The 27,500-nt window shown below is 49.2% G+C and overlaps 1 protein-coding gene across 1 annotated transcript in view; it reads right to left on the minus strand.

The window, feature by feature from the left end:
- Window positions 1-27,500, minus strand: part of LOC144170465 (unconventional myosin-Ie-like) — a 324,760-nt gene that overhangs the window by 267,353 nt on the left and 29,907 nt on the right. The window contains exons 2-3 of the mRNA XM_077700290.1: window positions 26,206-26,331; window positions 17,000-17,089 (exon numbers count right to left, since the gene is read on the minus strand). Of these exons, the coding sequence (XP_077556416.1) occupies window positions 17,000-17,089; window positions 26,206-26,331 (216 nt within the window). The remainder of the gene's footprint in view (window positions 1-16,999; window positions 17,090-26,205; window positions 26,332-27,500) is intronic.

The raw sequence follows: 27,500 nt of genomic DNA on the forward strand, positions 1-27,500 counted from the left end.
GTGGCAGGCTACGTATACGTGTTGCTTTGGCCACGGCCGGACTCGACAACTCTCCCTCTGCTTAGTTAGGCCGCGCTTCGGCACAGTATGCTTAAGTTCGAACATTTTATGTGCTTTCGCAACCTTCGGTTCGCACACACAAACTGTTGTAGTGCATCTTTTTCCCACTCATTGGTAAAGTTATTGCGGTTCGTTTGTTTCGTAAGTCGCGACAACGGGCGTATAAGTTAGCGCATAAACTGTGCAACCTATCCCAATATAGCTTTTTAACACCTTTTAAAATCGGAAAATCTGAGGCTATTGAACCAAAATCATGGTGCAGTAATGGGACAATACATTCTTCAGGCTTCTCCGCCAAAATGCTGATTCACTGGTAGGATGTAGGGGATGCGTCGTGATTTACGTACGCGAATACGTATATATGCTGGATGAATCAACATCGTGAGCATATATGTCTATGCTGGTGATGAAGACGATGACGATTAGTTTTGACGTACGTGCAGCCGGCCCCGATTTTAGTAATATCACGGGACCGTCGACCGGTGGGGATGGAATTCCGCTGTCATAGATATGACTGCAGCAATATATACTTTACGCCTACCCTAACAAAGCCCGAATGGAAGGCAGATGTTTGTAGAAAAGACAAGAATGAAGGAAGGAAGGGTGTAGAAGAAAGACAGGAAAGGTAACCTGGCTAGAGCCTAAATTGCTATCCTGCACGGCAAGTGGGAAAGGGGAGATAGGCAAAAACTAGCAGGCAAAGAATGAAGAAAAGTTGGAGCAGAAATGCCCTTAAACATTGGAGGACCCACGCAGAGGTAGAAATCAACGTAAAGCGAGGCTCTACACTTGTGGATGTCACTGACTTCATCAGCGTAACAGCGCGGCAAGAAACGTCCTTGTTTCCGTTAAATCTCTCTCTCTCTCTCTCTCTCTCTCTCTCTCTCTCTCTCTCTCTCTCTCTCTCTCTCTCTCTCTCTCTCTCTCTCTCTCTCTCTCTCTCTCTCTCTCTCTCTCTCTCATTACTTGCACGTTCTTTAGGTGCACGTAGAATTAGGTGGACGGAGAATGCCTCGCGCGGCGGGAACGTGTTACCCCGAAGTGTCGAAACCATAACACGTCCACCGGCACGTTGACAACTAGCCCGGCAATAGCGAACTGACCCCGTGCATCAAGCGCTTGATCGTGAGTTCTTCCGCTGGTCGCTTATAGGCATAGTGTTCACGACGCTCGCCATTCTTCGTTGCCGCCACGCGCCGTTGCGTTGCCTCGTGTCTTCGAGCCAGCATACCCCCTCGGTCTGCACAATGTTTCGTAGCGTAGCGAATACCCCCATGTTCTGCGCGAAGCTTTTTAAAGGGACCTTGCAACAATTTCGATAAGCGCTTTCACTCTTTCCTTCGCGTCGGGAACCACTGCAAAAGCTATAGTTATCGCCAGCACGGAGCGGCACTGCGTGATTTGCTCGTCGCACCAGATATACGCCTTCCATTTCTGCTTTGTTTTTGCGGCTTTTATTTTAAGTTGCTATCGAAAAGCGTTCATTGCTGCAACTGAAGAAAAACCGGCCCACAGCCACTACATGGCCTTAGTGACGTAATTCGAGCCGTCGAAGGACGTCAAGACCGGGAAAGAGAGCAAAATCTTTTGAGCGAGTTTACAAGTTAGCTGATGGGCACAGAGCAGTAACTTTGGCTGAGGTACTTTTCGACCCCCTAATCTAAGTACTGGGTGTGCTGGGTGACCACGTTCTGCGAGCATTTAAGATTTCAAAAAAAGTTGAGAAAAGTTCTGGAGCGTCCCTTTAATATCATAGCTGTTTAGGCCGGCATAAATCTGTCGGGCGTAGAAAGAAAACCCCAAGCGCACATGTGAGCGCGTGCGTCGTCGCGGCGACCGCGCCGGACAGGATCTTCGCGCAGTGGCCTTAACAAAAAATAACTACCAGGCGCACGTGAGCGCGTGCCTCGCGGCGACCGGCCGGCGTCGTCAATGCTTGCGCATGGGCTTACGCCACATGTGGAGCCCCCGCCTTCGTCGTCGCCGTCGTCATCTAGTGACTGGCGCGCCGCGCCGAAGACGATGACGACGAATCTGACAAGTTATTCCTTCACAGTCCACACGTTAAGAACTCCACCGGACCAGCTGACGCAGAAGCAGAGGTCCAACAAGTCGCGGACACGCTACAGGAGGATTTGCCCTATACGCGGCTGTGCCGTGGAAGACGAAAATATTTAGGGCGATTGCTACTGAACAAAGCACTGAACATATATACTTTAATGGTATTTGCTTTACAGTGCCGTCCAAAACAGCTTTTCACTGCTGGGGTCCGGCTGTTCCCTCTCTCCTGGTACCTGCTGTCAGCGCGGGGAGAAGCCACGTTTACCCCCAGCTCTGCTGTTTCTCCAGCCTTTCACCACCAGTGCAAGCTGCGCATATTTTTCTCGGGCCTGGGTGTCCTCCTACAGTGCATACATGGCCAGCACGCTGTTGCGACGCAAGCCTCAAGTGGAAAGCAAGTGCAACACGCACGAACTGCGCGCCGCTTCCCCGGCACCGCCGGTCGCGATGCGTAGAGTTCCTGTATATAGCTCCCCTAGGGGAGCATACTTGCGCGTCCATCCGCCATCGTGAGTTCCAGGTCGTGCGGGAAAGCCACCCGTCTCGCATGTAGGAGCTGCCGCCTGGCCGCCTCGCCAGCTGCAGCGGCGGGGAGGAGTGGCGAGGAGCGGCGTGGACAAAACCTGGCGCACGATAGTCGGCTGCTTATCAGCGCAGCGGCCGCCGCCGCTTCCACAACCGCCGATGCACAGTTGAGCAGAACCAAAGCCACCTGTCTAAATATTGCCTAACGCATCGCCCGCTTTCCAATGGGAGCGGTAGGGACGCTTAGTTCAGGCACTCATCCGCTATGTGGCGCGCGCCGGCGGACGTCCCGCCTTACATCACTGCTCGCGAGTCGCGAACATTGCACCCACTTCTACAGCGTTTGTCTGTCAGCTCGCCTCGAAGGCGTCGGAGCGCCGCCTAGGGAACGTTAGACAAACTGTAAACTGATTTGCGTAGTTTCCGAGAAGCGGCGCTGGCTAGCGAACATGAAAGCACGCAGGAAGGCTACGGAGCGGGAAAGGGTAGGAGAGAGCAACAGGAGAGTGGCTGTTTGGACATTTTTCGCTCACGCGTTAGGCAAGGATTATACAGGCGGCGTTGGCAGAACTGACTGAATACGCGGTGTTCTGCGCAGCACTGAAAGTGGGCTTTCCTGTTGAACTGGAAACCGCGGCATGTGGCAATCAGACGCGCAACTCTTGCGCTACGCGATATACAGGAACTCTAGCGATGCGCGAAGGCGAGCGCCGTCTGGTGGTTAAATAAACCCAGCCGCCCGTATAAGACCACTGCATCATCATCATCATCAGCAGCAGCAGCAGCAGCAGCACCCGGAAAGTAGGAAAGAGAGGCAAGGAAGCTTTGCTTTACAATTTCCTGAATAACTCCAAACAATGAACTCGTGGATATTAATTGAACACACAACAAAGTTTCTATCGCCTACCCTTCCCCCAAGTGCATTCGATGATATTGCAGCGCGCGCGCACGCGCAAACACACACACACACACACACACACACACACACACACACACACACACACACACACACACACACACACACGCACACGCACACGCACACGCACACGCACACGCACACGCACACGCACACACACGCACGCACGCACGCACGCAGTCATCGACTGAGCCTGTCAAGGACGACGCAAGACGGTCGATAAATCCGCAAGCGCGCCGTCATCCTTCATTTTGCATCACATGTCTTTCCCGGAGAGCGAAAATCGTTGTTTCTATGCCTCAAAACCATTCTCCGACAGGCAGACAGATGCAATCCAATCTCTCCCGTGCGGATCTTTGCCGAAGCGATGTCGACGAACCGAAGCCGGTCACGCCGCACGAAAGCGCCAACGGGAGAACAAAAGCAGCAGAACCACGGTTTAGCCAACGTCTACACGAGGGAGGCGGAACGGGAAGACGTGCAGGCAGCGAAATCTGCAACGGCGGAGGGTGGGACAAAAGGGCGACGTGAGACGCTTCAAAGCCGGGCATCGGAACGAGCTCATCTGCATGCGTAATCGGGCCGGCAGGAAGCCAGCGCCCGAGGAAGGGAGGACGCAACGAACCGTGCGCCACGTTCTTTCCGCCCACCAGCGCACCACGCGCGTGCATCAGCGAGATACGGCCGCGTGTAGCCTCTGCTTGCCAGGAAAGCAGGTAACGTCAGCATCGCGGCTCCGGGATGCGCGCTGGGAGGGTTGACTGCGATTGCATGAAAATATCTCTTGGCTCTCTCTTTCCCCACATAACGGTTTACATTCCCTGTGTGAGTGAAGGAGTGCAGGAGTGAGTGAGTTAGCTAGTGAGTGAATGAGTGAGTGGGTGAAAAGTAAGTGAGTGAATGAAAGAGTGAGTGACGTATTGAGTCAGTGAAGGATTCAGTGAGCGAGTGAAGGAGTGAGCAAATGAGAGAGTGAGTGAGTGAAGTATTGAATTAATGAGGGAGGGAGGGAGGGTGGTAGTGAGTAAGTGAAGGAGTGAGTGAGTGAAGGATAGAGTGAGTGAGTGAGTCAGTCAGTCAGTAAATGAGAAAGTTAGTGAGTGAATGAAGGAGTGAGTGAGTGAAGGATTCAGTGAGTGAGTGAGTGAGTGAGTGAATGAGTAAGTGAGTGAGTGCGTAAATGAGAGTGAGTGAGTGAGTGAAGGAGTGAATAAGTGAGTGAGGGAGGGAGGGAGAAGTAAGTGAAAGAGTGTGTGAGTGAAGGATAGAGTGAGTGAGTGAAGGTGTGAGTGAGCGAGTGAGTGAGTAAATGAGAAAATTAGTGAGTGAATGAAGGAGTGAGTGAGAGTGAAGAATTCAGTGAGTGAGTGAGCGAAGGTGTGAATGAGTGAGTGAGTGAGTAAATGAGAGGGTAAGTGAGTGAATGAGTGAAGGAGTGAGTGAAGGAGAGAATGGATTAGTGGGGGAGGGATGGAGGAAGTGAGTAAGTGAAGGAGTGAGTGAGTGAAGGTGTGAGTGAGTGAGTGAGTTCAATCATTGCTTCAAAATAGAGCTAATTACCCGCCTGTCTTTAGCGTGCGCGAGGCCGTGGCTCGAAAGACGCACGCCCGCAAGCGACCAAACTATGCCCGAACGTTCGTGGGTTCGCGTACTTGCGCGAGCAAAAAGATCCCACTTTAAACGCTAGGAGCATTTCTTCGGGCCAGAGTTATGGCCGAGGAACTGCAATGGTGTGACCTATTAACATTTACTTAGTCCGAGTTACCCCGCTTGTCTCGTGGCTGGTGCACTCTTTCAGCGCCGCCTGTAAGATAAGGAGCCCTTTAAACAACGCTTGACCCATTCGGTGCTGTATACGGCGGTGTTCGTAACCAACTGTTGTTTGAAGGTGACGTGCCCTGAGCCAATCAAAAACACTGCAAGCCTCACTCGCATAATGAAGAAGTATGGCGCCCCTTCGTCTGCCAGTCGGCCAGCGGCGTTTGCCTGCCAGTATTTTGTCTAGAAGCACATCTGTCTAGAGCCTCTCAGCCGTAAAAAAATGCGATTCTCTGACGTCCTGATTTATGGATCAGTGAGCAATGTTGGTAACATTTATTTCCTCACTGCCCCCCATTGCGCTGATTATAGGATGCATCACTCGCTTCTACCACAAGATACGTGCCCCGGGCCTCGTGTTAAGTGCGAAATTCCCGCCAAGTCCACGCTCGCTGGACTAATGGCGATACAGGCGTTCTGTGGAGGGACCATTACGTCCCTTGCACATGCACACGCACGCGCACACACACACAACCTTGAATCAACGGGCTGCTCCGAATTTCGCAAACCCCAGAAAGGCCACTAACACCGCAACTCGAGGAGGATCGCCGTGCAAAGATGTAACCACTGAGAAAACCACGCCGCGAAGAGCTGGAAATGACGAAACTCGCAAGGGTGAATGATTTAATTGCAGCCCGGAGCTTTCTATATCACGTCCGCCTGCCCGTGTAAAGGCAATTAGCCAGCCGGGTATTGCACCACACCGCGATCCAAGGAGGCGCACCACCCCGGTGTCTTAGACGGCGAAACCTCTTGCCTCGTGTTTTTTTTTTTTCTTTTCTTATTTCAACGCTCGCACGAGTGCCGCGGGTGTGGCACTGCTGTAAGAGCAGTAATCTTTCGCAACGGTCGGAGCGCAGACAGCAGCACAACCGACTGCACGATACCAACGATCGCTGAGTGCCCTGCCGAGCCGGGGGTAACAGCTTGGCCATTTGCTCGCCTGCGTGCACACGCTGGCCTTTATTTGCCTTTCCCTTTCCCCTCCTCCCCCCGTAACGATTTCATCTTGTTATGGACCCGCCCCCGTCGGGGCTACACGGCCTTATTCTAGCACGGATAGTCTGCAAATCTTCAGTTTGTTTTGTTTTTATTTTGTCTCCGTCAACTCTCGCAGCTTGCCGAAGTTACGAAGACCTTAAACGCGTATTTAAGAGAAGAAGGGCGGATACTGTGCAAGCGCTGTGCGACCTGCACTGAATGACCCCGCGGGTATAGAGCAGCCTTTAATTAAAGGCGCCGAGGCGAAATTTTAAACACACAACTGCACCGAGTCACGCGGGAAAGCAATTAGTGACGGCTCGTTATTTTTTGTCGTATGGAAGTGCGTCGAGTAGGCGTTGTTGCTGGTCTTACAAAGGTCCACGGTTCCAGTCGAAACAAGGAAAAAAAAACCCACTACAATGGCTGCGTAGAAGGCAAAGCTGTACGAGAATCACAGAGATCATTCAGCAGCAGATGTTGTTTGTAGCACGACTCCCCGGATAGCTCTTTTTTTGTGGAAGACTGCAGAAAATGGCAAACTGCATCAAATGTATTTTAAAGACCCCAGGAGGTCAAAATTAATCCGGAGCCCTCCACTGCGGTGCGCCTCATCACCTGCGTTGCGTCGGCGCGTTAAACCCTACAATCAATCAATCAAACGTATTTTACTGTTGAAGCCAGATATAACACATTTTGGGAGGGCTTGTTGATCCGAGAACTTCAGAAAATATAAATCTACGGCATAAAAATCCAAGTTAGTTGGCTAATTTGAGGATTCCGCAATGATGAGTTTCAACTGCACGTGTTCAGACACTTCATAAGAGCGCCCGCCCCGCAGGACTGAAGTACCTTGAAGTCGATTGCTTCGTGAACAAACAAGGTAACTTGGTCCTTTCAGGAGGTTAAAACTAATTACGGCAAATGAGTCGATCACCGCGCAGGCAGGCTGGCAGGCAGGCTTAGAAGGTGTGCACGAGCTATTTCAAACAGACGCCGTAAGACTGCAACACTCCCGATGCCGTGGAGCACCGCCTCGACGAAGGTCACTGCGATTGTAACGGGTCGCAACGCTAATTGTTGAAGTACACTAAGCCCTCGTTACAACGAAGTCTTCGAAACAAGAAGCTGGCTTCGTTATAAGCGATACTTCGTTGAAAGCGTGGAATATTTGCTCGCTACCACTGCAGCAAGAACCATGAAAGAAACACTCGGAATAAGGCGATTTCGTTTATAGCTGGGGTTTACGGTACGTTTAAATTTGGAGCTTACGCGCCAATGATGAATTTAAGCAACGCCGTGCTCTTTCACCTGCAGTGGGTAAATGAACGAACACGGCTATCGCAAATCATCATCCAGTTTAGTCGATGTTGGTAAGCTTGCTTTTACTAAATGCCGTTTTAGACAACTGGAGGTCGTCATGATAATTGTGAACTACATGGAAGAAAGCTTGACTGACTGACTGACTGTGACCGACCGACTGTGACTGACTGACTGTGACTGACTAACTGTGACTGACTGACTGACTGTGACTGACTGACTGACTGTGACTGACTGACTGTGACTGACTGTGACTGACTCACTGTGACTGACTGACTGACTGTGACTGACTGACTGACTGACTGTGACTGACCGAATGACAGTGACCGACCGACTGACAGTGACCGACTGATTTATTTGATTGATTGATTGATTGATTGATTGATTGATTGATTGATTGATTGATTGATTGATTGATTGATTGATTGATTGATTGATTGATTGATTGATTGATTGATTGATTGATTGATTGATTGATTGTGGGGTTTAACGCGCCGACGCTACACAGGCGATTGGCGTGCCGTAGTGGAGGGCTCCGGATTAATTTTGACAACCTTGAGATCTTTAACGTACACTGAGAAAGCTCCGATGACGAACTGGTTTGTAAATAGCTTGTTCTTCTACATCAACACCGCCATAGCACCTGTTTTATACATTGCTCCAACACCATCCTTCCAGCTGAATACTTTAACCTAATTGTACGAGAGAATAACTACCGTGATAGAGTACGGGATACCGAAACTACGCGTATACGAACGCCCTCAGAACATATATCAAAGCGTGTTGGGCAGGCGCCTCGTATTCAGTACTCTGATTTAATAGTAGTTTGTCCTTAACTCTCATTCACTTCATACTGCGCTTATCTATGTACAGGTGCAGTCAAAAGTAAACGGAGAACGGATTGAAGAAATTAAAGGGGAACTGACACCATCTTTCAGAGTGAATATTATTACACAGTTCGCTTGCTTTACTCGACAGAATACCATGGCTGAAATATGAGCAGCCTACAACGCGTAGAACATACTTCAATTTAATCTCATTTATCGCGCCGACGGAACGGCACGCGGAGCGGGGGCGCGCAACAAACGGACATCGGCGCGATATCACTCCGTGTAAGGAAAAGAACTGACGTAGCCTTGTGCCTCCAACGCTTGTCAGAAACTCGTGACGTCACTTCACAGTCTCGGCCCGGCGAGCAGCGAGTGGGCGTTGGCGTGTTCACGAACTGGTGCACGTAGCCAGAGCTACAGGCAGAACCGCTGCCCAGAAAGCCACTCTTTACAGAAATAAAGTTCCACACGCGGGAAAGGAGCCTATAATATAGCCCAGAATCGCAACAGAAGTCGCCATCAGGACTTGTATTGAAAGCGGTGATCAAATTTCCGCCGCAATGGTAGGCCTTACGCCTTCAGACAGCTCAGCCGCTCAGCCCCGGCGGCGGGGCGGTCAAATAACGCCTTCACCAGGCTCCTCGGTGTTTTAACGTCCGCACAAAACGGCGAGGTCATGCCGGGATTATGTCATACGCGCCCTCCGGGCTGGAAGCGCGGGAAATGTAATTAATGCCGTGAAATGTAATTAATTATCGCGCGCTGAAGTATCTGAAGTGCCGTCTCAGGCTCGCCAGATCATTAAGCATCGATAAAAGCAATAAGAAGGGAACATGAATTTTGGTGTCAGTACTCCTTTAGAAGAATTTCTCCTCCATGTGCCCGCAGTCTTTACGTGGTTTTTCAGAAGAAACTCATTCTAAACTAAAAGCCGCCCGCACACACGCCAATGGTGCTGACAGCTGCACAGTAGGAAAATATCCCAAATTCACAAAGCCGCGCTCCATTTCTTTTTACCGTCCTTGTAAGTAGGCTGCCTCCAAGGAGGCTTGCTTGCGTGAGGTGCTGTGCAGCGTGCATACAGGGCGTTCGTCCCAAGTCGGGTTGTCTCCGTGCTTTGCATTCGATGATACAACAGTTCTACGAAAGGGAACACCCGCTGTGACCAATCAGAAGAAGAGGCCGTCTGTGAAAGAGGCGACATGTAGAAGTTCTTCCATTATTCAACAGGGCTTACGCCACAGGTTCTGTCTTCGCGGTTTCTTTTCTTTTTCATCTAAATTTCTTCTGCGTTCAATCCACCCCTTCCACCTTTTTTACTTGTTTCGTGAGCGCCAGCTTAACAGTCTAACCTTCCAAAACCGGCGTGTTTAAGCACGAAAAGTAACACAAAAATGTACGCCTAGTCCCTACATCTGCGCAACGCGCGCTGCTTACTCGAATTTCGTGAAAAAGAAGGAGAAAAAGGAAAAGAAAAAGCACTCCGCGCATGACTACGTGCATAGGAGTGAAGGGACGTGGACGAAATAGGCCAGTACTAAAATCGCAAAAGCGCCTAAGGGACGTGTGAAACGCAACTCGAGTAAGTGCAGCGCCCATCGAAACATTTCCGGTGAGTCCGAAGACCATGCACCTATGCGCCCAGAAAGACCATCCAGGGGACAGGATGCAAATGGGATTGCAGAGAAACCTGATGTATGTTGACCCTTTCTTCGAATTTCGCTGGAATACATGCATGGCTACTTCTTTTTAGGTCACTTTCCCGCATGTATACATTTCGATTTCTCCTGGCCAAGCGACAAGCGTCGGCGAAAACCGCGACAATTGGAGCTCTAAAATAACTCGAAAAATATCGAACAAGACAGTCCGAAAAAAAAATGCGTAAGAAAGTGGTAAATATAAATGGATAGATGTTGCGCCGTACTGTGCTCGGAACAATATTGGACATCGTTCACAGAGAGGAAGGTTGGAAGTCGCTCGATAAGAAGCGTCATAAGAACACAAAAAGAAAGAATCTTGACACGCTCTGAAAACATAAAAAGCTTTTTCGCAGGGAAGCGAACATCCTTACTTCTTCGTGGTCGTTTCTGAGCCTCCACTTGGTGAAAGACAGACACAGTGCAAAAAGAAACCCTAACATCAAATTCCTAACTGCTCGAAAGAAATATCAGAAAAAAAAAGCACCGGCATGCATTGAAGAGGTGTGAACATCACATTCGCCCTCTCAAGAAAGACACACGCGCTTGCGTGCATATAATCCCGTGTACACAATCTTGGCTTTGCGGCAGGCACAGCTTCATAATGTGCAGCCAGCAACGAATATAACCCGGAAAAAAAAGTAAGTGAACGCGGACACGCCAACCTATTCCGTTTGCTTTACTTGTGACATTTTAAAAAGCATGTTTTTTTTTTCGGTTACACTTCCGAAATTCGATTACCGCGCTTTGTTACTTTCAATTAGTGTCGCCATTTATGATTCTTACGTAACGAAGCCTAAAAATTAGTGCGCGAACAGGCACGAGTTCGCTGTTAGTGTTCTTACGGCCATATAAGTTACGAATGCTACCCGGATGAATGGCGCGGCAAGTAATGCTAAATTACAAACATGCTAAGAAGAACATCTAAAGGAAGTAGGCGTGGTGACTCAAGCATGGCCACTGTGAGAGGAACATAAGATAGGAGGGAATAGCGAAGGTCGACAACCAAGAGCGAACAGTTTCAGCTATTTCAAACCGACACCATCCATCATTAAAGGATTACTGACACGAAATTGCAAAGCTCAGATGACTATGTAAAAAAACATTATTTTTATATTAAGATACCCCCCGGAAGTTTTAACTGTAACCGTTCAGTAGAACATATTTTTTAAATCAATTTTAATCCTCGCGCGCAGGAGAAAGCTCATCCGTGCTAGAGTGTACTATCCGTGCCATCTAGCGAGCTCATGACGTCATCTGCGATTCGACCCAAACAGCCGACGTCAGCGCTCCCGTGACGTACTTACAAAGGCCGCCGCGGTGCTGTTGGTATGGTGGCTACTGTTGGCGCGCGCTTTTCCGCCGTGTGCACGCGTCACAGTTTTTGGGTCTGACGTCACGTGCGACTACGGCCGGTCGGGCCGGTCTGGCGCGCGCGCGCGCCCAGTGTGCTTCCAGTCATGGCAGCTGCCTCGGTGTTCGCTTCGCCGAAAAGGAAACTGACACGAATAAATGGAGCTGTAAGTAATTATTTATGCGGCGTTCGACAATCTAATGTTCCATTCTATGATTAGTCGGCTCGTTGGCACCTATAGCCACGAAAAAAAAAACGAAACACAAATATTTCGTGTCAGTACTCCTCTAACACATGGCAAAAAGGGCGCTTCATAACAATTCAAGCTTACAGTTACAGTTTCACATCATTCGCACCACACGCAGCGGAGTTACCTTCCAACGAATAGGAGTAGCGAATAGGGTACAGCCTTCTTTGTTGAGGGCCGAATTGTAGGTTCCCTTGCCACGACCCCGCGTACCTACGACTTATCCCTTCTACTAAAAATTATTCTTAATTTGGTAATAACAAATGTCCAGACCCGGAAAGCAATAGGGGCCGCTATCGTAAAGCGACGCTTTACTCCGGGGCATGGTTAAGCCCAACCTGGAGAGAGGGTAAAAAAAGGCGCGCTCGCAAGCGATCAGTGCCGAATAAGCATTTACCGCAAGGCTGGGAGGGCCGATTCGAAGTTTAAACCAGGGCTACTTACTGAACAAGGTTGTGGCTCACGCCTGGAATTCACGACAGCTGAATCGTTAACTCTTGATTTCTATACTTTTCTGTTCCGAAAGTCACCATGCAGCATTAGAAAAAGAGAGCCTTAAAGAAATGAAAGGAGGAGAGAAACTAAATGTAGGAAGGTCATGAAAAGAGTAGGAGGTACGGTGAAAAGTAAGCAGTAACACTATGAACAGGAAGGGTAGACGATGGCGAGAAAAATGCACAACAAAACTCGCAATCAGTTCTTGTAGTTCTGCTGTTAAAATTATGCCACAGTTCGCTGGTTGCCTTCTTCACCAAAAGAATCATAACGAGTAACGTTTATTAGGCGTTCAATTTCCGTCATAACAAACATCAATGTTCCTATTTCAAAAAAAGCCACAGGCTTGCCCCGCAACGCTTGAGTCGTCCAAGATTGCAAAGAGAAGCAAAACAAAACAAAAATAAAAAGCTGGCGAGAGAAAGCAGCCTCAGACAATGCTGCTTAGAAATGTGGGAGAAGGGTAGTGCGATCAAACGTTCTCCCGTCTCCGTGACGCACAGTTGAGGAGGTCAGACACACCGTGCGGTCTCATAATGCGTCACCGCTGACGCACAGCAGCGCTTATATGCATATTACTCGCCCACGCCTTGGTTGCCCGCCGTCGTGCAAGGAAGCCAACGCGCCGCGGCCTTCAGAGGTCGCCGAACCTTCTCGCTTCTTCGATCCTGGCTTTCAACTGTACTAAGGCAGTCGCCGCTTTCTTATTTGTAGTTATTCCCGCCTTGCCTGCTTTCAGTTTCCATCTGTCAACATCCAAGGCTGTGGCGTAGCCGGCGGGAGGGGGGGGGGGGGGGGGGGGGGGGGGAGTGTTTATGGTTTCAACCCCCCCCCCCCCGAAATTTTCATTCATAGATGTTTCCGTCTCTTCCTTTTGAGGAAACGTGTATAAAATGTGCTGATGACTTTCTATATATATAAACGGTCACGTCGTCTAGTCAGGCAGAGTCTGAGCGAGCGTAGCAAACCGGGGCTGAGGTCCGAGCTGTGCGCTGCATGGCACATGACCTTCTCGGAGGATTGTCCACCATCTGCTATTTTATGACAGGACATAGCCACCGGGAAAGTGTTCATCTTCTGGTGTTCATGTTCTTCGCTAATATACATATATATATATATATATATATATATATATATATATATATATATATATATATATATATATATATATATATATATATATATATTTTTTTTTTTTTTTTTTTTTTGGGGGGGGGGGGGGGAGGTAGCGCCACTTTTCCCCTCCCTCCCTTTCGAAATAAATTTCTAGCTAGTGATCTAGCGTACGCTGCCTGCAGCTTCGGCAGTGCGGCGTCCCGTTTAACCCCGTATTTGGCTCCTTCGGAGCACGCGACGATATTTCAAAACGCAAGAAGCTGCCACCGAACAATACCACGCCACTGAGCGATGGTTCGTGCGAGTGCGCTGACGTTACGCACGCAAGCGAAGGTGGTCGCCACCTACCATACAAGATTAGGCCATCACTCCGTGTCATCAGCAAGAGGCCACTATGCCAGCTGCATGTTTTAAAGCGGCTGAAACGAAGAAGCGCCAGAATAGGCAAGCCTCAAATGAAATTACGTCAGCGAGAAAAACCTCGGAAGATAAGGGAGTGCCACGGCCTTCTTCCAACTCAGAGGTGAGGAGCAAAAGGGAGTGCCCGCTTGCAGGAACGACTCGCGTGCGAGCATGGCCGGGTGCCGGCTCCCTGAACCGGGAACATCACTGCGGTGTCGCTTATTTCGCAAACCGCTGGATATCGGCAGTGCGTGAACTTGCTTTCGGTACGCAATCCCTGTCATGGCTTGCGCAACGGGTGACATCGACGACTGCGTGGGCTGAGGTGCCTACACGTGACGGAGGACCCGGGAAACGTAGGCACGCTGGACACAAGGGAGATAAGAGTTCGAGGCCCGGAGCCCCTCTCGTCGATTGCCCAATAAGAGCGCAGGGCAACACGCGCCACTTTTGATCTCTCCCTCGCAGCCTTTACTGCCCACTTGGGGCAAATGTATTCCCCGTTCCATTCCACAACCGCTGAGACTTCTCCCAGTAGTGCACCTTGCGCAATAGTAATTTCTTCAGCAGTACCCACCGCCATGCATACTTCGAGAGGCATACGTGAGCTCTAATATACGAAACAAAATGGGGCAAACCAATGGCAGCTTATTCTCAAGCCGTTACATTTTCGTTTTTCTAAAACTCACGAATTTGCTTTCCTTTTCTAAACAACGGAATACGATGAATACCATGAATTTACACCATGCAAATAGTTATTGCTATAACGGTGCTCCCGTTCTTTCTTGAGTGCGATCACTTCATTGCTTAGAAACTGGGCTGTAAGTTTAGCCTGTATTTTGTATCGCTACGGAATTGATGTCCGGCGAATAAAAAACAAAAAAACCCTAAACACCGACGCATGTGTAATAGACAATATAGGGAGCTTGTAACTACCATTCCATAAGTGTGACGATCCAGCAAATGTGTGGTTTGGCTCAAAACGCACCGACAAGGATGGTGAGTGAGTGTAGGATGTCGCTAAGCACGCAGGACGACAAAGGGGCCGTATTCGAACCTGTAGGCTCAGTTTTATTCGCAGTATTGTTGCAGCAAGAGTTCGTAGCGGCGAATTTTGCGAAGACAGTACTTTTACGAGCGAGGACACCATTTTTATCGACAAAGATGGGCGCGCAGACGATAAAGTGTACGTTTCTTTCACGACTGTTGCTGCGTTTATATGTGGTACCTCGAGCTATAAGGCAAGCTTGTGGCCATCTAGTGACTCGCCGCGAGGCAGCGACCATTCGCTCGGTGGCCAATGCAGACTGTGTACAGGAAGACGATCGCTGATCAATCGCACAAACGTCACTCCTTCCCACGATACCGCCGCGTCATAATTTATGGAGCGATTACAATCGCCCGACCCTAATGAGCAAGCACGACGACAGGCGGTGGCGCAAGTAACTTGCAGCAAGCGCCTGCAACGGCATCAAGATTTTCTCGGAGGCCTTGGCGCTTGCCACGACGCATTCATTGCACAGAACTGTCTTCCGAACAAATCGTCGCTGAATAAGCGAATCACTGGGCTCTCTGCGTTAGACACGGGCTGCTTAACATACGCGAAAACACAGTCCTGCATCTGTACAACGGCATAGAATTATCGCTACTTTCGCTTGGAGTGCTTTACAGCTGCTCCGGGATTTTGCCGTCTTGCCAGTACAACTAACCAGCAACGCAACTCAACCGGAAGCCTGGCACAACTTGCACGCACGTCGCACAAAGAGAGAGAGAGAGAGAGAGAGAGAGAGAGAGAGAGAGAGAGAGAGAGAGAGAGAGAGAGAGAGAGAGAGAGAGAGAGAGAACTTTTATAGTTGCCCGGTAAGGGTTTGGGAGTAGAAGAGGTGGGAGTCCCCGTCCATTCCCCTCAGCCATCAGCCAGGTATCCTTGGTCCCTGGCGGCGGCTTCGGCCATCCGGATCATTTGTAGCTGGATGTCAGCTTCCCAGCTGGGCAAGGCTGCCTCCCACTGCTCGGGTGCGTTTATGATGAGTGTTCCCTGATAAGTTTTATGTATTTTGGAGCAGGACCAGATGATGTGTTCTAAATCCGCTCTCTGCTTGCAGTGTTTGCACTTGTCGTCTTGTATGGCTAGGTAGTAATAGCTATGTAAGACTGCATTTGCGTACAGTAGAAAGCTTTATGAGAGTAAACACGGGAGCGCGTGCCGCTCAATACATGCAGAGCGCCCTGGTGAGAGGCTGGCGTGCTCTCGCAGTTGGTGCGGTTGGCGGGCGCACTCCCTGAAAGCGCTTTATCGCGCGGCCGCCTGCTGCATTAGTTACGTCAAGGAGGATAACACATTTTTAATCGCCCACTCGGGCAGCGAAAAGCAAACGTTTTAATGCGTTCGCTCCGTTTCGCGCTTGATAAAAATCCCCTCATCTGCACATGTATTCTCTGAAATCGCTTCCAGATATCTAACGTAGCTACCGCAGCAGACAACAGCGCAATCAACCGTTGTGAGGGAGTGGATCCGCCAAATGTACGAACTACGACATTTCGCCATCCCATCGCTAGAACGCTCTGCATGGACTGAGCGACACGCGCTCCCGTGGTCACTGTCATAAAGCTTCCGACTGTACGTCCCAGTTTGAATCCATTCCCAAGCTGTGGCCTGCTGCTTGTTAAGTGTTTTATGGTCTTCCGGGTAGTAAAGTCTGCCTTTTCTGTAATGGTCGAGTATTTCTCTATAGGTTATTATGCGATCCCTGTCTGCTCTGCGGAGAGTGAGTGGCTCGGTGGTTTCATTGGTGCTAGCCTTGGTGAGCGTTCTCATTTCCGGGTAGATCAGAGTGCGCTGGAGCCCAAACTAGTTGAATGTTTCTAACGTTGGTAGTGCTGTTGCTGCCAAGTATTTTTAGTGCGATGTTAGAAATGCGCCCTTTGGCGAAATTACGTATCGCCGCCTTGGAGTTGCTACGAACTTAGCCTGGTTCGAGGCGATGGCCAAGGATATGGCTTCTTCTCCGATCTCTGTCGTGGTGATAAGCACACCCAAATGACGCACCAAAGGCAATGTGTTTCCGTCATTCTGGGACTCAGAGAATAAATTTCACAGGTAATTGTACGAAAAACAAAAAAAAGGTGAGGGCTCAAGGTTAGGAAATTCGCTATAGCACAGAATGTCCTACTTACGGCTCCCTGGTATTGGTCCACTTGCTTGTTGGTGAAGTAGGGCAGCTGCTTGAACGGGTTCACCGACACCAGCACGGGCCCGATGTACGTCTGGCGTGCAAGCGAAGTCAAGGACGCCAACAGTAACGCAAAATTCTTCAAAAATTATAATTCTGTATTCTCACATATGTGGTTGTGCTTTCCCTACAGACACAGCAATGACCTCCGTTGAAATTAGTTCCACGAAACGTTCGACGCGGGGCTTTGTTTTTTCAGCCCATAAATATTTGGCGACAAGTAGCCCAATTTGGTCGCACTGCCGGGAGCGCGGCCCCTTTGCTGCGAGTGCCGCCACCATTACGGAGATATCGTGGCCACGGTAGGCGCACTGTTGAAAAAAACAAAGTGTTCGTAATAAGAAAAAATATCACGGGAAATGGTTGCACTGACGTTAATTCGATGCAAACCGATCATCCGCAGAACCTATTACAGCGAAGTGTTATGCAAACTGGGGCAAACGATCTATTTTCAGCTCACTGTCATCGCCTGCCCTTCACGATCACGAGCAACCCCTCGAATATGACAAAAAGGAACAGCACCGTCAGCCAACGCGACTAAACTCCTTAGAAGGCCCTTGGTTAAAACTCGAAAATAATTATTACTCCGTCAACGCGCGACGGCCGTTTCTCAGTCCTGTGAGGGGGTCATGTACCGCGAAATTGCTTTCGTCGACCGACCTTATTAAGTGTTTGCTAGGGCAGGTAGTCTCAAATTAAAAAACAAAACAAAAAAAAGCTCACACCATTCGAAAGTATGGCAGGCACTGAATTTAATATTGACTCCAGCGATCACGTCTCGGCACAGACACAAATTTAAATAATACGCGAGTAAGGGTTGCGACAAACAGGTCACTACAACTGCATTTGTTAGTTCTGACATGGACAAAAGAAATGCTTAGCGTTGTAAGACAGAGTTGGTGCTTGGCTGACTGATTATTCTGTATGTTACTCTTGTTTTCCTTGTTATTCCGTGTACTCTTGGTATTGTCCGTATCACTTATCTGGCTCCATCTTGTTTTCTATCTTGCTTTCTCCAAGGTGGGTGCTTGGTTGACTACGGTAAAAATATCTTGCTTTCTCCAAGATGGAGAAAGATGAGGAGCTACACTACCTATACAGCTTATAAAGTAATATCGGTAAAGTAAATTAGACGTGGCGTCACTACTCGCACCCACTGTTGTAAAAAAACGACGACAGCGGTGTTAAAAAATTTACGGGTCCCTTTTAAATATACGTGGCTCGTTTCTCGGTTACACTGCAGAACTTAGCGCTGTGTAATAATCGCAGCGCAGCACTGTCAAGAAGGGCACGCAGACACTTATCGCGCACAGAGCGTGCGTGCGTGAAACTAAATCAGATAGCGTTGAATATTTTTTTTTCTCGTCGACCCTTTATGAAGAAGGTGGAAACAGAACATCGCACACATCTTATGTGGCCTCGTTCGAAATTCTACAATAATGTTTCGTTCTTACACAGTATAATAATAGCCCGCCGGGCAATGCGTACACGAAGTCAATAAAAGCGATATAAGCGTCCACCGTCCATAGAAATATTGTTCTCATTTGAGACTTCACACGTAAGGATCAAAAACTAATTGCTGATACAGCTCAGTAGCTGTATACAAGTAATCAGTCTGCGACCAATTCGCTTTATAACCTGTCATTCGCCCGCCCCTCTAAAGTCTTGCTCCCATTTTCTTCAGAGCTCATATGTTCCGCCTTCCAGCCATTCAGCACGCCCACTTCTTTTCAAAACACTTGAGCACAGTCCAAGCTCGCACGAGTTCTCATATGGCCGTACCAAATATAATAAACGATTAGAGAGCCTGATGAGAAGCTCATGATTTTCCCCAATACTGACCTAATTGGCGCCAGTTACACTCGCTGGCGCCACGGCAAAATCTTGTTCGTGAAATGCTACCCATTTATACAAAACACGAAGTCACGAGCGAAAACGTTCAGCGACGGTGGTTTCGCACTGAGCGCCAGTGCAGGCTCCCTTTAAGCCACGCTGCACGACAATCCTCCGATCAAGAGCGCCTTGAAACGTGGGCGAGGCCGGTTTAATTGGTTTTTCCCTGCTTGCAGTAGGAAATGCCGAGCTCTGATGTATAATCTGTTTGGCTACGGCAGCTTCGGGAGAGCGGCGAGTGGACGGTTAAAAGTATACGGCCGGGCGTGAACTTGCACGAAGCTGGCAGAACGAGAGCGGAAGTGAAGCCCTTGACGAGGCTGCCATGGCCTCACTTTTCTAGAGGTCACTGCGCCGGCGAGATCGACTGCCCTACCAGCTGCGCTTCGCTGTTAGAACAGTCAGTCTCGAGGCTTTCATGGGACGAAATTTGGTAACGCGGTCGCAGAGGGCATAGCCTAGTCCGGAGGAGAGCAAGCGCCAAGCACATATATGCAGCAAGTTGAAAGAATGCTTGAACGAGGCGTTTATACTTCCTATACTGATTAAGGGGGACTCACCCTACCACATTCCTATGGGACTTACTAATCCACGACCCACGGACATAAAAAGCATCGTGTACCGACACAAAAAGTTTTACAGATACATGAAAATGTTCCTAACGACCTAGTTTGCTTCTTTTATAAATAAAGTAAAAGCTCGTTAATTCCAACTCCATTAATTCGAACTTCCGGTTAATTCGAACTCACGCCCTGGTCCCGCCAAAGCCCTGTATATTTCAATGGGGGAAAACTCCCGATAATTCGAACGCGTCGGCATCCAGAACGGTTAATTCGAACTGTGACCCCCTGGTTTCCATTGCTTCTCGCAGAAAAAGTCGATCCAGAGTGATTGCAATGTGCCGCAAATCCAAACCACACCAAATTTACTAGATATGCAAAACAACGAAACAGAAAAACAACAGCGTGGCGCGCGCGCTACGCTACCGCAACAGCTTATTTCGTTTCTACAGAGGGCGCCACGCCACCGGCGGCAGTCCTCCTGGCGCATGCCATTATTATTTCTGAAACATTATTTACGAAATCACCTTCCACAAACGTGTAGTAGCACCTAGTTCGCGATAACGAGTTCGGAGGTGGTTTTTTAGTGCTCTGCCCGCGCAGTGTGGCGCGATTTTCATTCATTCTAGCACCCGCCCGCTAATTCGAACTCCACTTAATTCGAACAATTTTATGGTCCCCTTCGAGTTCGAATTAACGAGCTTTTACTGTATGTCATTTCTTTACTGAAATAAAAATTAAACAAGAAAGACATTTTGGTATACCTAGCTTTCACTAGATGGCGCTAGCCGTCTAGCAAACCAGACTTTTGATTTTGTAGCGTGAGCTACACTGGCCGAAATTGAGGAGTTTCGCGTGGCTCCTAGAGAGCCGTGCTGCGCATGCGCGAGGAACAGTGACGTCACACGGCGCACAGAACGTTGCTCGCTGCCCGGCGTCTCTCACACAGCCCACGCACCCAGCGCCTTCGCCGACCTCCGTTCCGCACGTGGCGGCCTGGTCCACTTGATGATCATGCGAGGGGTGGCCGGGTGTGGAACCGACGGCTCGTGCGTCGCAGCAACACCGGCGTGCGCCTGTGGAAGCAGCTTAGCTCTGGGGCGATTGGTGACGCTGCGCCGTAGCCGCTCGATAAATATACATGTCACATAATGCGTATACCGTGTGTGTGTCATTGAAGCAGCAGTAAGCAGGATAATCAAGCTAATCCTAGATAACCAGGAAAGCTAAGATTAACCAGCTAAACCTTAGCTGACGCTACGTACATTCTGGCATAGCCGAGATAAGCCACTGCTATTTTTTTTTTTTCGCCAATTGATGACGCTTGGGATGAGCTTTGCATAACAACTGAAGATTCCCAAGTGGGAAATTTTGAACCACTTGGGGATCTTCAAGGCGCGCCGAAATATCGACGCACAGGCATGTTCACTTTTAGCCTCCACCTGATAATTGGTAACCGCGGCTGGGGTCGAATACGCGCCCTCGGACTCAGTAGCAGAACGCCTCAGCCAGTGAGCCACCACGTCGGGTCGTGTGGCACATGTTAGTCGCACGTGCTTCCGCGAGGCAGCGGGGATTCGCATAATCCGAAGTTAAAGCGAGGGGCAGCGACAAATATCTTCCTTGCGCATGGCCACTCTTTGCATAAGTTGTTACGCATGAGCCTGTGGACACGTAGTTGTGTAACGCGTCCGAGTAAGGAGGTATCCATCATGACAATGCCAACTGTCAATGATGACCCCTCGAAATCTCCCGCGAGACGTTTAGCTTCTTTCGCGTTCGTTGCCTCCCGGCAGACCCGCGCGCCAGCTTTAAAGCGCAGGCTCGCCTTGCCGAAGCATCAAAAAGGAGTCGACCCAGTTTTCACTGGCGAGCCGAGAAGGGGAGCGAAGTGGTTCGCGGCAGTCGTACACACAGGCGGGACGAGAAAGCGACACGCTCCGAGACGCATAGCGGCAGCAGCAGCAGCAGCAGCAGCAGCAGCAGCAGCAGCAGCAGCAGCCGGCCGGGACGAACGCGACTACCGGCCTCTCCTTGTCCTTGTTCCTCTAGCTGCGGAGAAGGGAAGCCCCACTGTACGAGGAGTGTTCGCCAACTACGCCCAAGCGCTTTCTCTCGTTCCCGTGAAGGCACGGCGATGTAGCGGAGCGGAGAAAAAGTACAACCGAGTGTTAAACCTAAAACAGTATAGGCACGGCGAGAAAAACAAGGAAGGCACGAAAATCCTCCAGTGCGCCGGACAATTTGTCTCGAAGGCCTCGGGCTACGCAAAGTCGTATGCAAGAAAGCTGCTTTTCCTTCGAGCACCATTTATCTTTGCTCCGCCCGCCGCCAATGTTGCTGTTGCCCGACTGCGCTCGACTGACGTTTTGCCCTTCTTTCTGGGTCGTCTCCGCTTTTTTGCTCGCCTCGCGCTCGCAAAAATGACAATGCATAAATAAAGAGCCACGGGAAATAAACTTTGAAGAGAGCGAAAGTAACGCGGGGCAGGTGCCGCCTGTGCGCGTGGGTGCGTGAGCGTGCCAGATGGCTGTGCGCAGTGTTGTGCGTGGGTGGCAAAAGACAGCAAGGAAGCCGCTCAAAAAGCTCCAAGAGCTATCACCACCAACCAACGAAAGACTCCCGATGCGCCACAGTGCAGTTCACCTCCTCAACAAACGCTGGCCAGTTTAGGCACGTACAGGGAATCCGGCTTTCCTTTTCTATATTCTTCGTTTTTTGGCTTGCCGGCACACACGGGTGAAAGCGAGACATTTTTATCGAGCTGATGTGGTGACAACTGGGGCTTTTTGTGATTTTGGTGGCGACGAAAGAGCTCACGAGAATCACACGCTTCAGAATGAGCAGAGTAGCGTTCCCTGCTCTCAGAGCATGGGCGACGGATGCAAGTGTGCACGGGCGTATACGAGTGAAAAGAAGATCTAGGCCAGGTTGGCGTTGCCCTATTTGCTCCCAGTTGGAACAAAACAGACACTTGTGCTGTGTGCATGCTGAGTTGCTGTTCTACAGGAAGTTTCTTTTGTGTGAAAGAATAAGTTAAATAAACATTTAACATAAGCTAGTTACATTTTTTGTGATCGCCAAACTAGTTTTTACGCGGTATTAGTCAAATGCACAAAGGCCTGAAGCAACACGCCCTTCCCTACCATCCTCCCTAACAATACAATAATGAAGCCTCAAAACGTACAAAATATCGCCAGGAATGATCCACATCCGCAAAGCTCCTGCCTACTCCAACTAGAGAAGGAAGGAAGAAAGGATGTAGAAGGAAGGCAGGAGCCTGGCTAGAGCCTTGTTTGCTATCCTGCATGTGGAAAAGGGAAAAAAAATAGGCAAAAAAGAAATGGGAAAGTTAGAGCTTCTCAGAAGAAATATGTCTGTCCGTGTGCCATTTACACATAGCGTAGTGTGACCCTAAATGGTCACCGCTTGTTGTAATCTGCGTGGAATTGTTTCTTTCACCATGCTCGCGTATGGTCGAAAAAAATAGCAGTGGCTTATCCCGCTAGGCCAGGATATAAGTAGCGTGAGCTAAGGTTCAGCTGGTTATTCTTAACTTCCCAGGTTGTCTAGGGTTAGCTTGATTATAATGCTTACTGCTGCTTCAATGACACAGACACGGTATACGCATTATGTGACGCATGTATATTTATCAAGCGGCTCCGGCGCAGTGTAACCAATCTCCCCAGAGCTATAAGCTGGTTCCACAGGCGCACGCCGGTGCTGCTGCGACGCACGAGCCATCGGTTCCACATTCGACCACCCCTCGCATGATCATCAAGTGGACCGGGCCGCCACGTGCGGAGCGGAGGTCGGCGAAGACGCTGGGCGCGTGGGGTGTGTGGGAGACGCCGGGCAGCGAGCAACGTACTGTGCGCCGTGTGACGTCGTCACTGCTCCTCGCGCATGCGCAGCACAGCTCTACTGGAGCCACGCGACACTGCTCAACCTCGGCCAGTGAAGCTCACGCTGCAATATCCAGGCCTCGGCCAAAGACCTCTGCTCATTCTTTAGAGGGAAGTCTAAGATCGGTACAATGATTTTTCCTGGTCATATTGCGGTATTCAAATACAACACTGACAAATCAGGCGGTCGACAGGGTTCCCCAACAGCAGCTATGATGTTCAAAAACATTATTCCTCGATAAAAGTTCGCTTCCAACTCAGCGCTGAGAGTTTCAGATCGTCACATCTCCTTGAAGTGTGGTACGCATTCTCCTCTCGGCGTGAAAAATCCCGCGGCGACGCTGGCCCATCAATCAGCCCACGGGATTCTTAAAATATACCCGCTTACTCCATTCCGTCCCTTCAATCGCAGCTGGACGAAATTCATTTCGGTCTCCCGCATAGACGGACATTGCTTCGCATAACGTCGACAGGCGAGGACTTTTTTTCATTTAACGTATCAAGCTTCGGATAGGACACACTTCTGGGTAGATCCAGAATATCGATACAAGCGTCACACACACAACCCCAAGGAAAAGAATATTAAGAAAACTTCAGCTTGCTCTATTGAAGCGGAAAGGCTCACCACGCAGTGATGGTCATATCATGCGTTCTCAGGAACGGTTGATCTCATCTTACTCGTTTCACGAAAGAAAAAAAAAAGACCCAATCTCCTGCTGTAGGCGAAAAAGGAAAGAGGGTAATAAAATACAGGCATGCGCTGCTGCAGCTAAGGCGAGGAACCTTGGACCCACTGATCTGATGAAATGTTTCGAAATCACTGCGTTATAGTTGTTTTGGGGCATGGCACTCGGGGAAAGGTGGGGGGGGGGCACTGAGTTCCTTTCTGCCTGCCTGGAAGGCAAACAGAATGCACAGAGAAAGAACGCTAGGCTCATGCTATGAAAAAAAGTCCCATGCTCTGAAGACTCTTTTATACGTTTTTTTAGCGGCCGCGAACCTGCGAGTACAGATTGGCCCACGCTTTGATCTTGAGTGCGGGAGCACGAAATCTCGGTGATAGGCTCCAAGTTTACCGAGCACGTACACGAGTAGTCAGGCTGTTCAAACAAAGCAGATTATGTTCAGACACTTTTTTTTGTTTCTTTTGCTCCTACACGGATTCCAACAAAAAAGGGCCAGCGAACGTTCGAACAAACCAGAGCAAATCAATGTAAACAGAATAAAAGTAGGCACGTCTTGTCTCTATCGTAGAAGTTGAGAGTGGGGCCCGCCTGAACAAGGACTGCAGATAAACCAGCGGAGATGTAAGAGAGTTGTTAAAAAAGGGTATTAGGCAACATAGCCCGGAGTGGCAATTCTAACTGTGATGCACTCAAACTTTTTTTCCCCCTGTTAGGACGTAAGGCGTGCACAAAGTGACTGTTTTCGAAAGCGTGCCTAAAGTGGCGCTGTTTCGTAAACAAAGCTTCCTGCCAGAAAAAAGGCACGTGTGCGAAGCAAACTGCAACGCTTTGCAAAATTTTCTGAGGCTGTACGAGGAGGAGTAGGAATCAACTTTATTGAGGTGTATACTAAGCTAATGTTGTCTTAGTCCTTCGTCACCAGCCTTGGTAGGGATTTCTTGTCCACAGAAAAAAATAGCGATAGGATACTTTCACCAGCCTACCTTACTCACAAAGCACCAAATGTTTCGTCAGTAAGCTTAGATTTGAGCTAATTCAGCTATTCGTAGCCGAATCAACGTATACGTGATCAAAGCAAAATCAGCATGTTCATTTCAGTCTCAATGCGATACGGATGAACACACTGTGACGATGCCTCTTTTATACTGCAGATGCGACACGCAGTCGCAAAAAGGCGCTTTCAAGTCCGCAACACGTCGCCAGCACATCACCAAATGTGTCGTGATTGCGTCCCGCTTGTCCGGTTGGGTTACGGTCCCGGTTGGGCAATTGGCAGAGGAAAATCTGGGCATCCTTAAGTACTTCATTTAAATTCTCTGGTACCCAGGCCCATAACTTCCATAACGCAGCACCGCGCCACAGTGTTTATTTAAATCACGCTGCAAAGTCAGTCCCAACCTCTACTTGAAACCACCGTCAAAATCAGTTGGGACAATATTCCCCGTATCTTCCTCTCACAACTGAACAGCTTTTGTTTCCGTAAGGGTATGTGTGGAATTAAGTTGCGGTGGAAAAGGACCAAGCTTGGTCTAAGGTACCATTAATCTTTTAATGGCGTAAAGTCTCCCACCATCGACGCTGAGACGGCCGACATAATACCGAAAGACCCAACCGAAGGAGCCTACGTATACCACAACGTGGAGTAATAGAGAGTTATAGCAGACCGGAGAACCGGTACCGGTACGGTACCTGGTAGGCGACCGCCGTTACTGCGCATGCGCAGAGGCGGAAAAACTGGTTGTTCGCATGCGCAGGTGTACCGGGTACCGTACCGGGACCAGTTCTCCGATATGCTTTAACTCTCTTATAACGAGCGAATAACGAATGGGAACTAGGGACGATGATAACACCTCAGCTCGCATGCTTCCCATCCATATTACGTAAGGATATCGCAGCTGGGATGAACACCGCCAGTACCCTTCGGTCGTTAGGATTTCAGTCCAAGATTTCGGTCCGAGATTTCGGTCAGGATTTCAAACACAGTTCGAGACACTATACGCATGCACGTAAATGAAGAGCTACGACATCGAACAACCTGAAAAAAAAAAAGAGACGGAAACAACTGAAAAAACCGAAAGAAGCGCTGTGTGCGTAAAAAGAGGATACGAATATCTGGTCGTCCATGTAGCGCTTGCGCAGATTTTCGACGATGGCGTCCTCTGAGATCTTGGTGAGGAGCACCATGTCGTCCACGCCGCTGGTGCGGTACTGCTGGCTCTGCCAGTGGTACACCTGGGCGAAAAAGGGCGGGAAAAAAAAGAAGAGAGGGAAACATCAGCTGTTACAACACAATTCACCGAAAATGGCGCATGCGGCATATACATGGCGCCTATAGGGAAATTCAGTGACTTTCGCGGTGGCATATACAAGTGTGTAAACTGGCCATCACGGGACCTCTAAACGCGACATTTGCGTCACTAAATTGGCCACAACTACATATTTTCGATCACGAAATATGCTACAGATTACGGTCATTGAAAATGTTCGGAGGCGCCACGATAGCGACGTCCAATTAACGTAAATTCAAGTCAGCACTTCTCACCGCTGAAGCAACGACATGCGTGTGAGTAGCGTAACGCGCATCGACAGCCCAAAAACGACTCACACAAACTGGATTCTTCTTGCGCTTTATAAGCCGCCAGAAATTCACCTCCAAATGAACGTAAATTTAAGCTGAGATAACATCGACTCCAAGCCAAAAACGTTACAGGCAGAGTAAGTTACAATGGAAGGTGTATTCTTAAGGAAGAGAGTGCTTGAAATAAGTTGAAACACGCGGTGTTCAGATCACGAGCATCTTTCACACCACGTAAATGTGTATATTTGGCTCTGGTGTTCCTTGCCGTGTAATCTAAAAATCGCGCGGGTTTACCATGCTTGCAAAATTATAACGAACATCTTTTTTTTTTAAACTAGCTTTCAAATTTGCGTGCCCGTTACAATCGGGCTCAAAACAAAAATCCACTGAAAATTATAAACGTCAAGGTACTTGAAATCGCAAACACTTTCAATGTTGACTGACTCCAGTTTTAATGCCAGCAGGGGCTGCATAGGCAATTTTATGTCCCAGTTTCGTGCGTCAAATAAAATGGCTTCTGCCAGGTACGTGGTACCATGTCTTTTAGATCCAGAGCTCCTCAATGTAGACAGTTGCGAAACTCCGCCTCAAAAAACGACCCGCACCTGGACCCCCCTGCTTTGGATCGTGCGTACCGTGGTGCCACTGCGGCCGCCGCATGCGCTATCCAAAAAACAAACTAATTATTCAAACTGACAATTTAACGTTAAATTTTGTTTTGAAGTGCATAATTCTTTGTTTTTGTGTTTTCGTAAGTTAATTGCTATCTTAACTCCGGTTTTTAGGCTGCGATTGTTCCTGCGTCCGCGCATCGGTGCGGGCC

The sequence above is a fragment of the Haemaphysalis longicornis genome, unplaced genomic scaffold (genome assembly GCF_048455015.1).
Source record: "Haemaphysalis longicornis isolate Haplotype H1 unplaced genomic scaffold, Haemaphysalis longicornis Haplotype H1 scaffold_2, whole genome shotgun sequence".
Lineage (NCBI taxonomy): Eukaryota > Metazoa > Arthropoda > Arachnida > Ixodida > Ixodidae > Haemaphysalis > Haemaphysalis longicornis.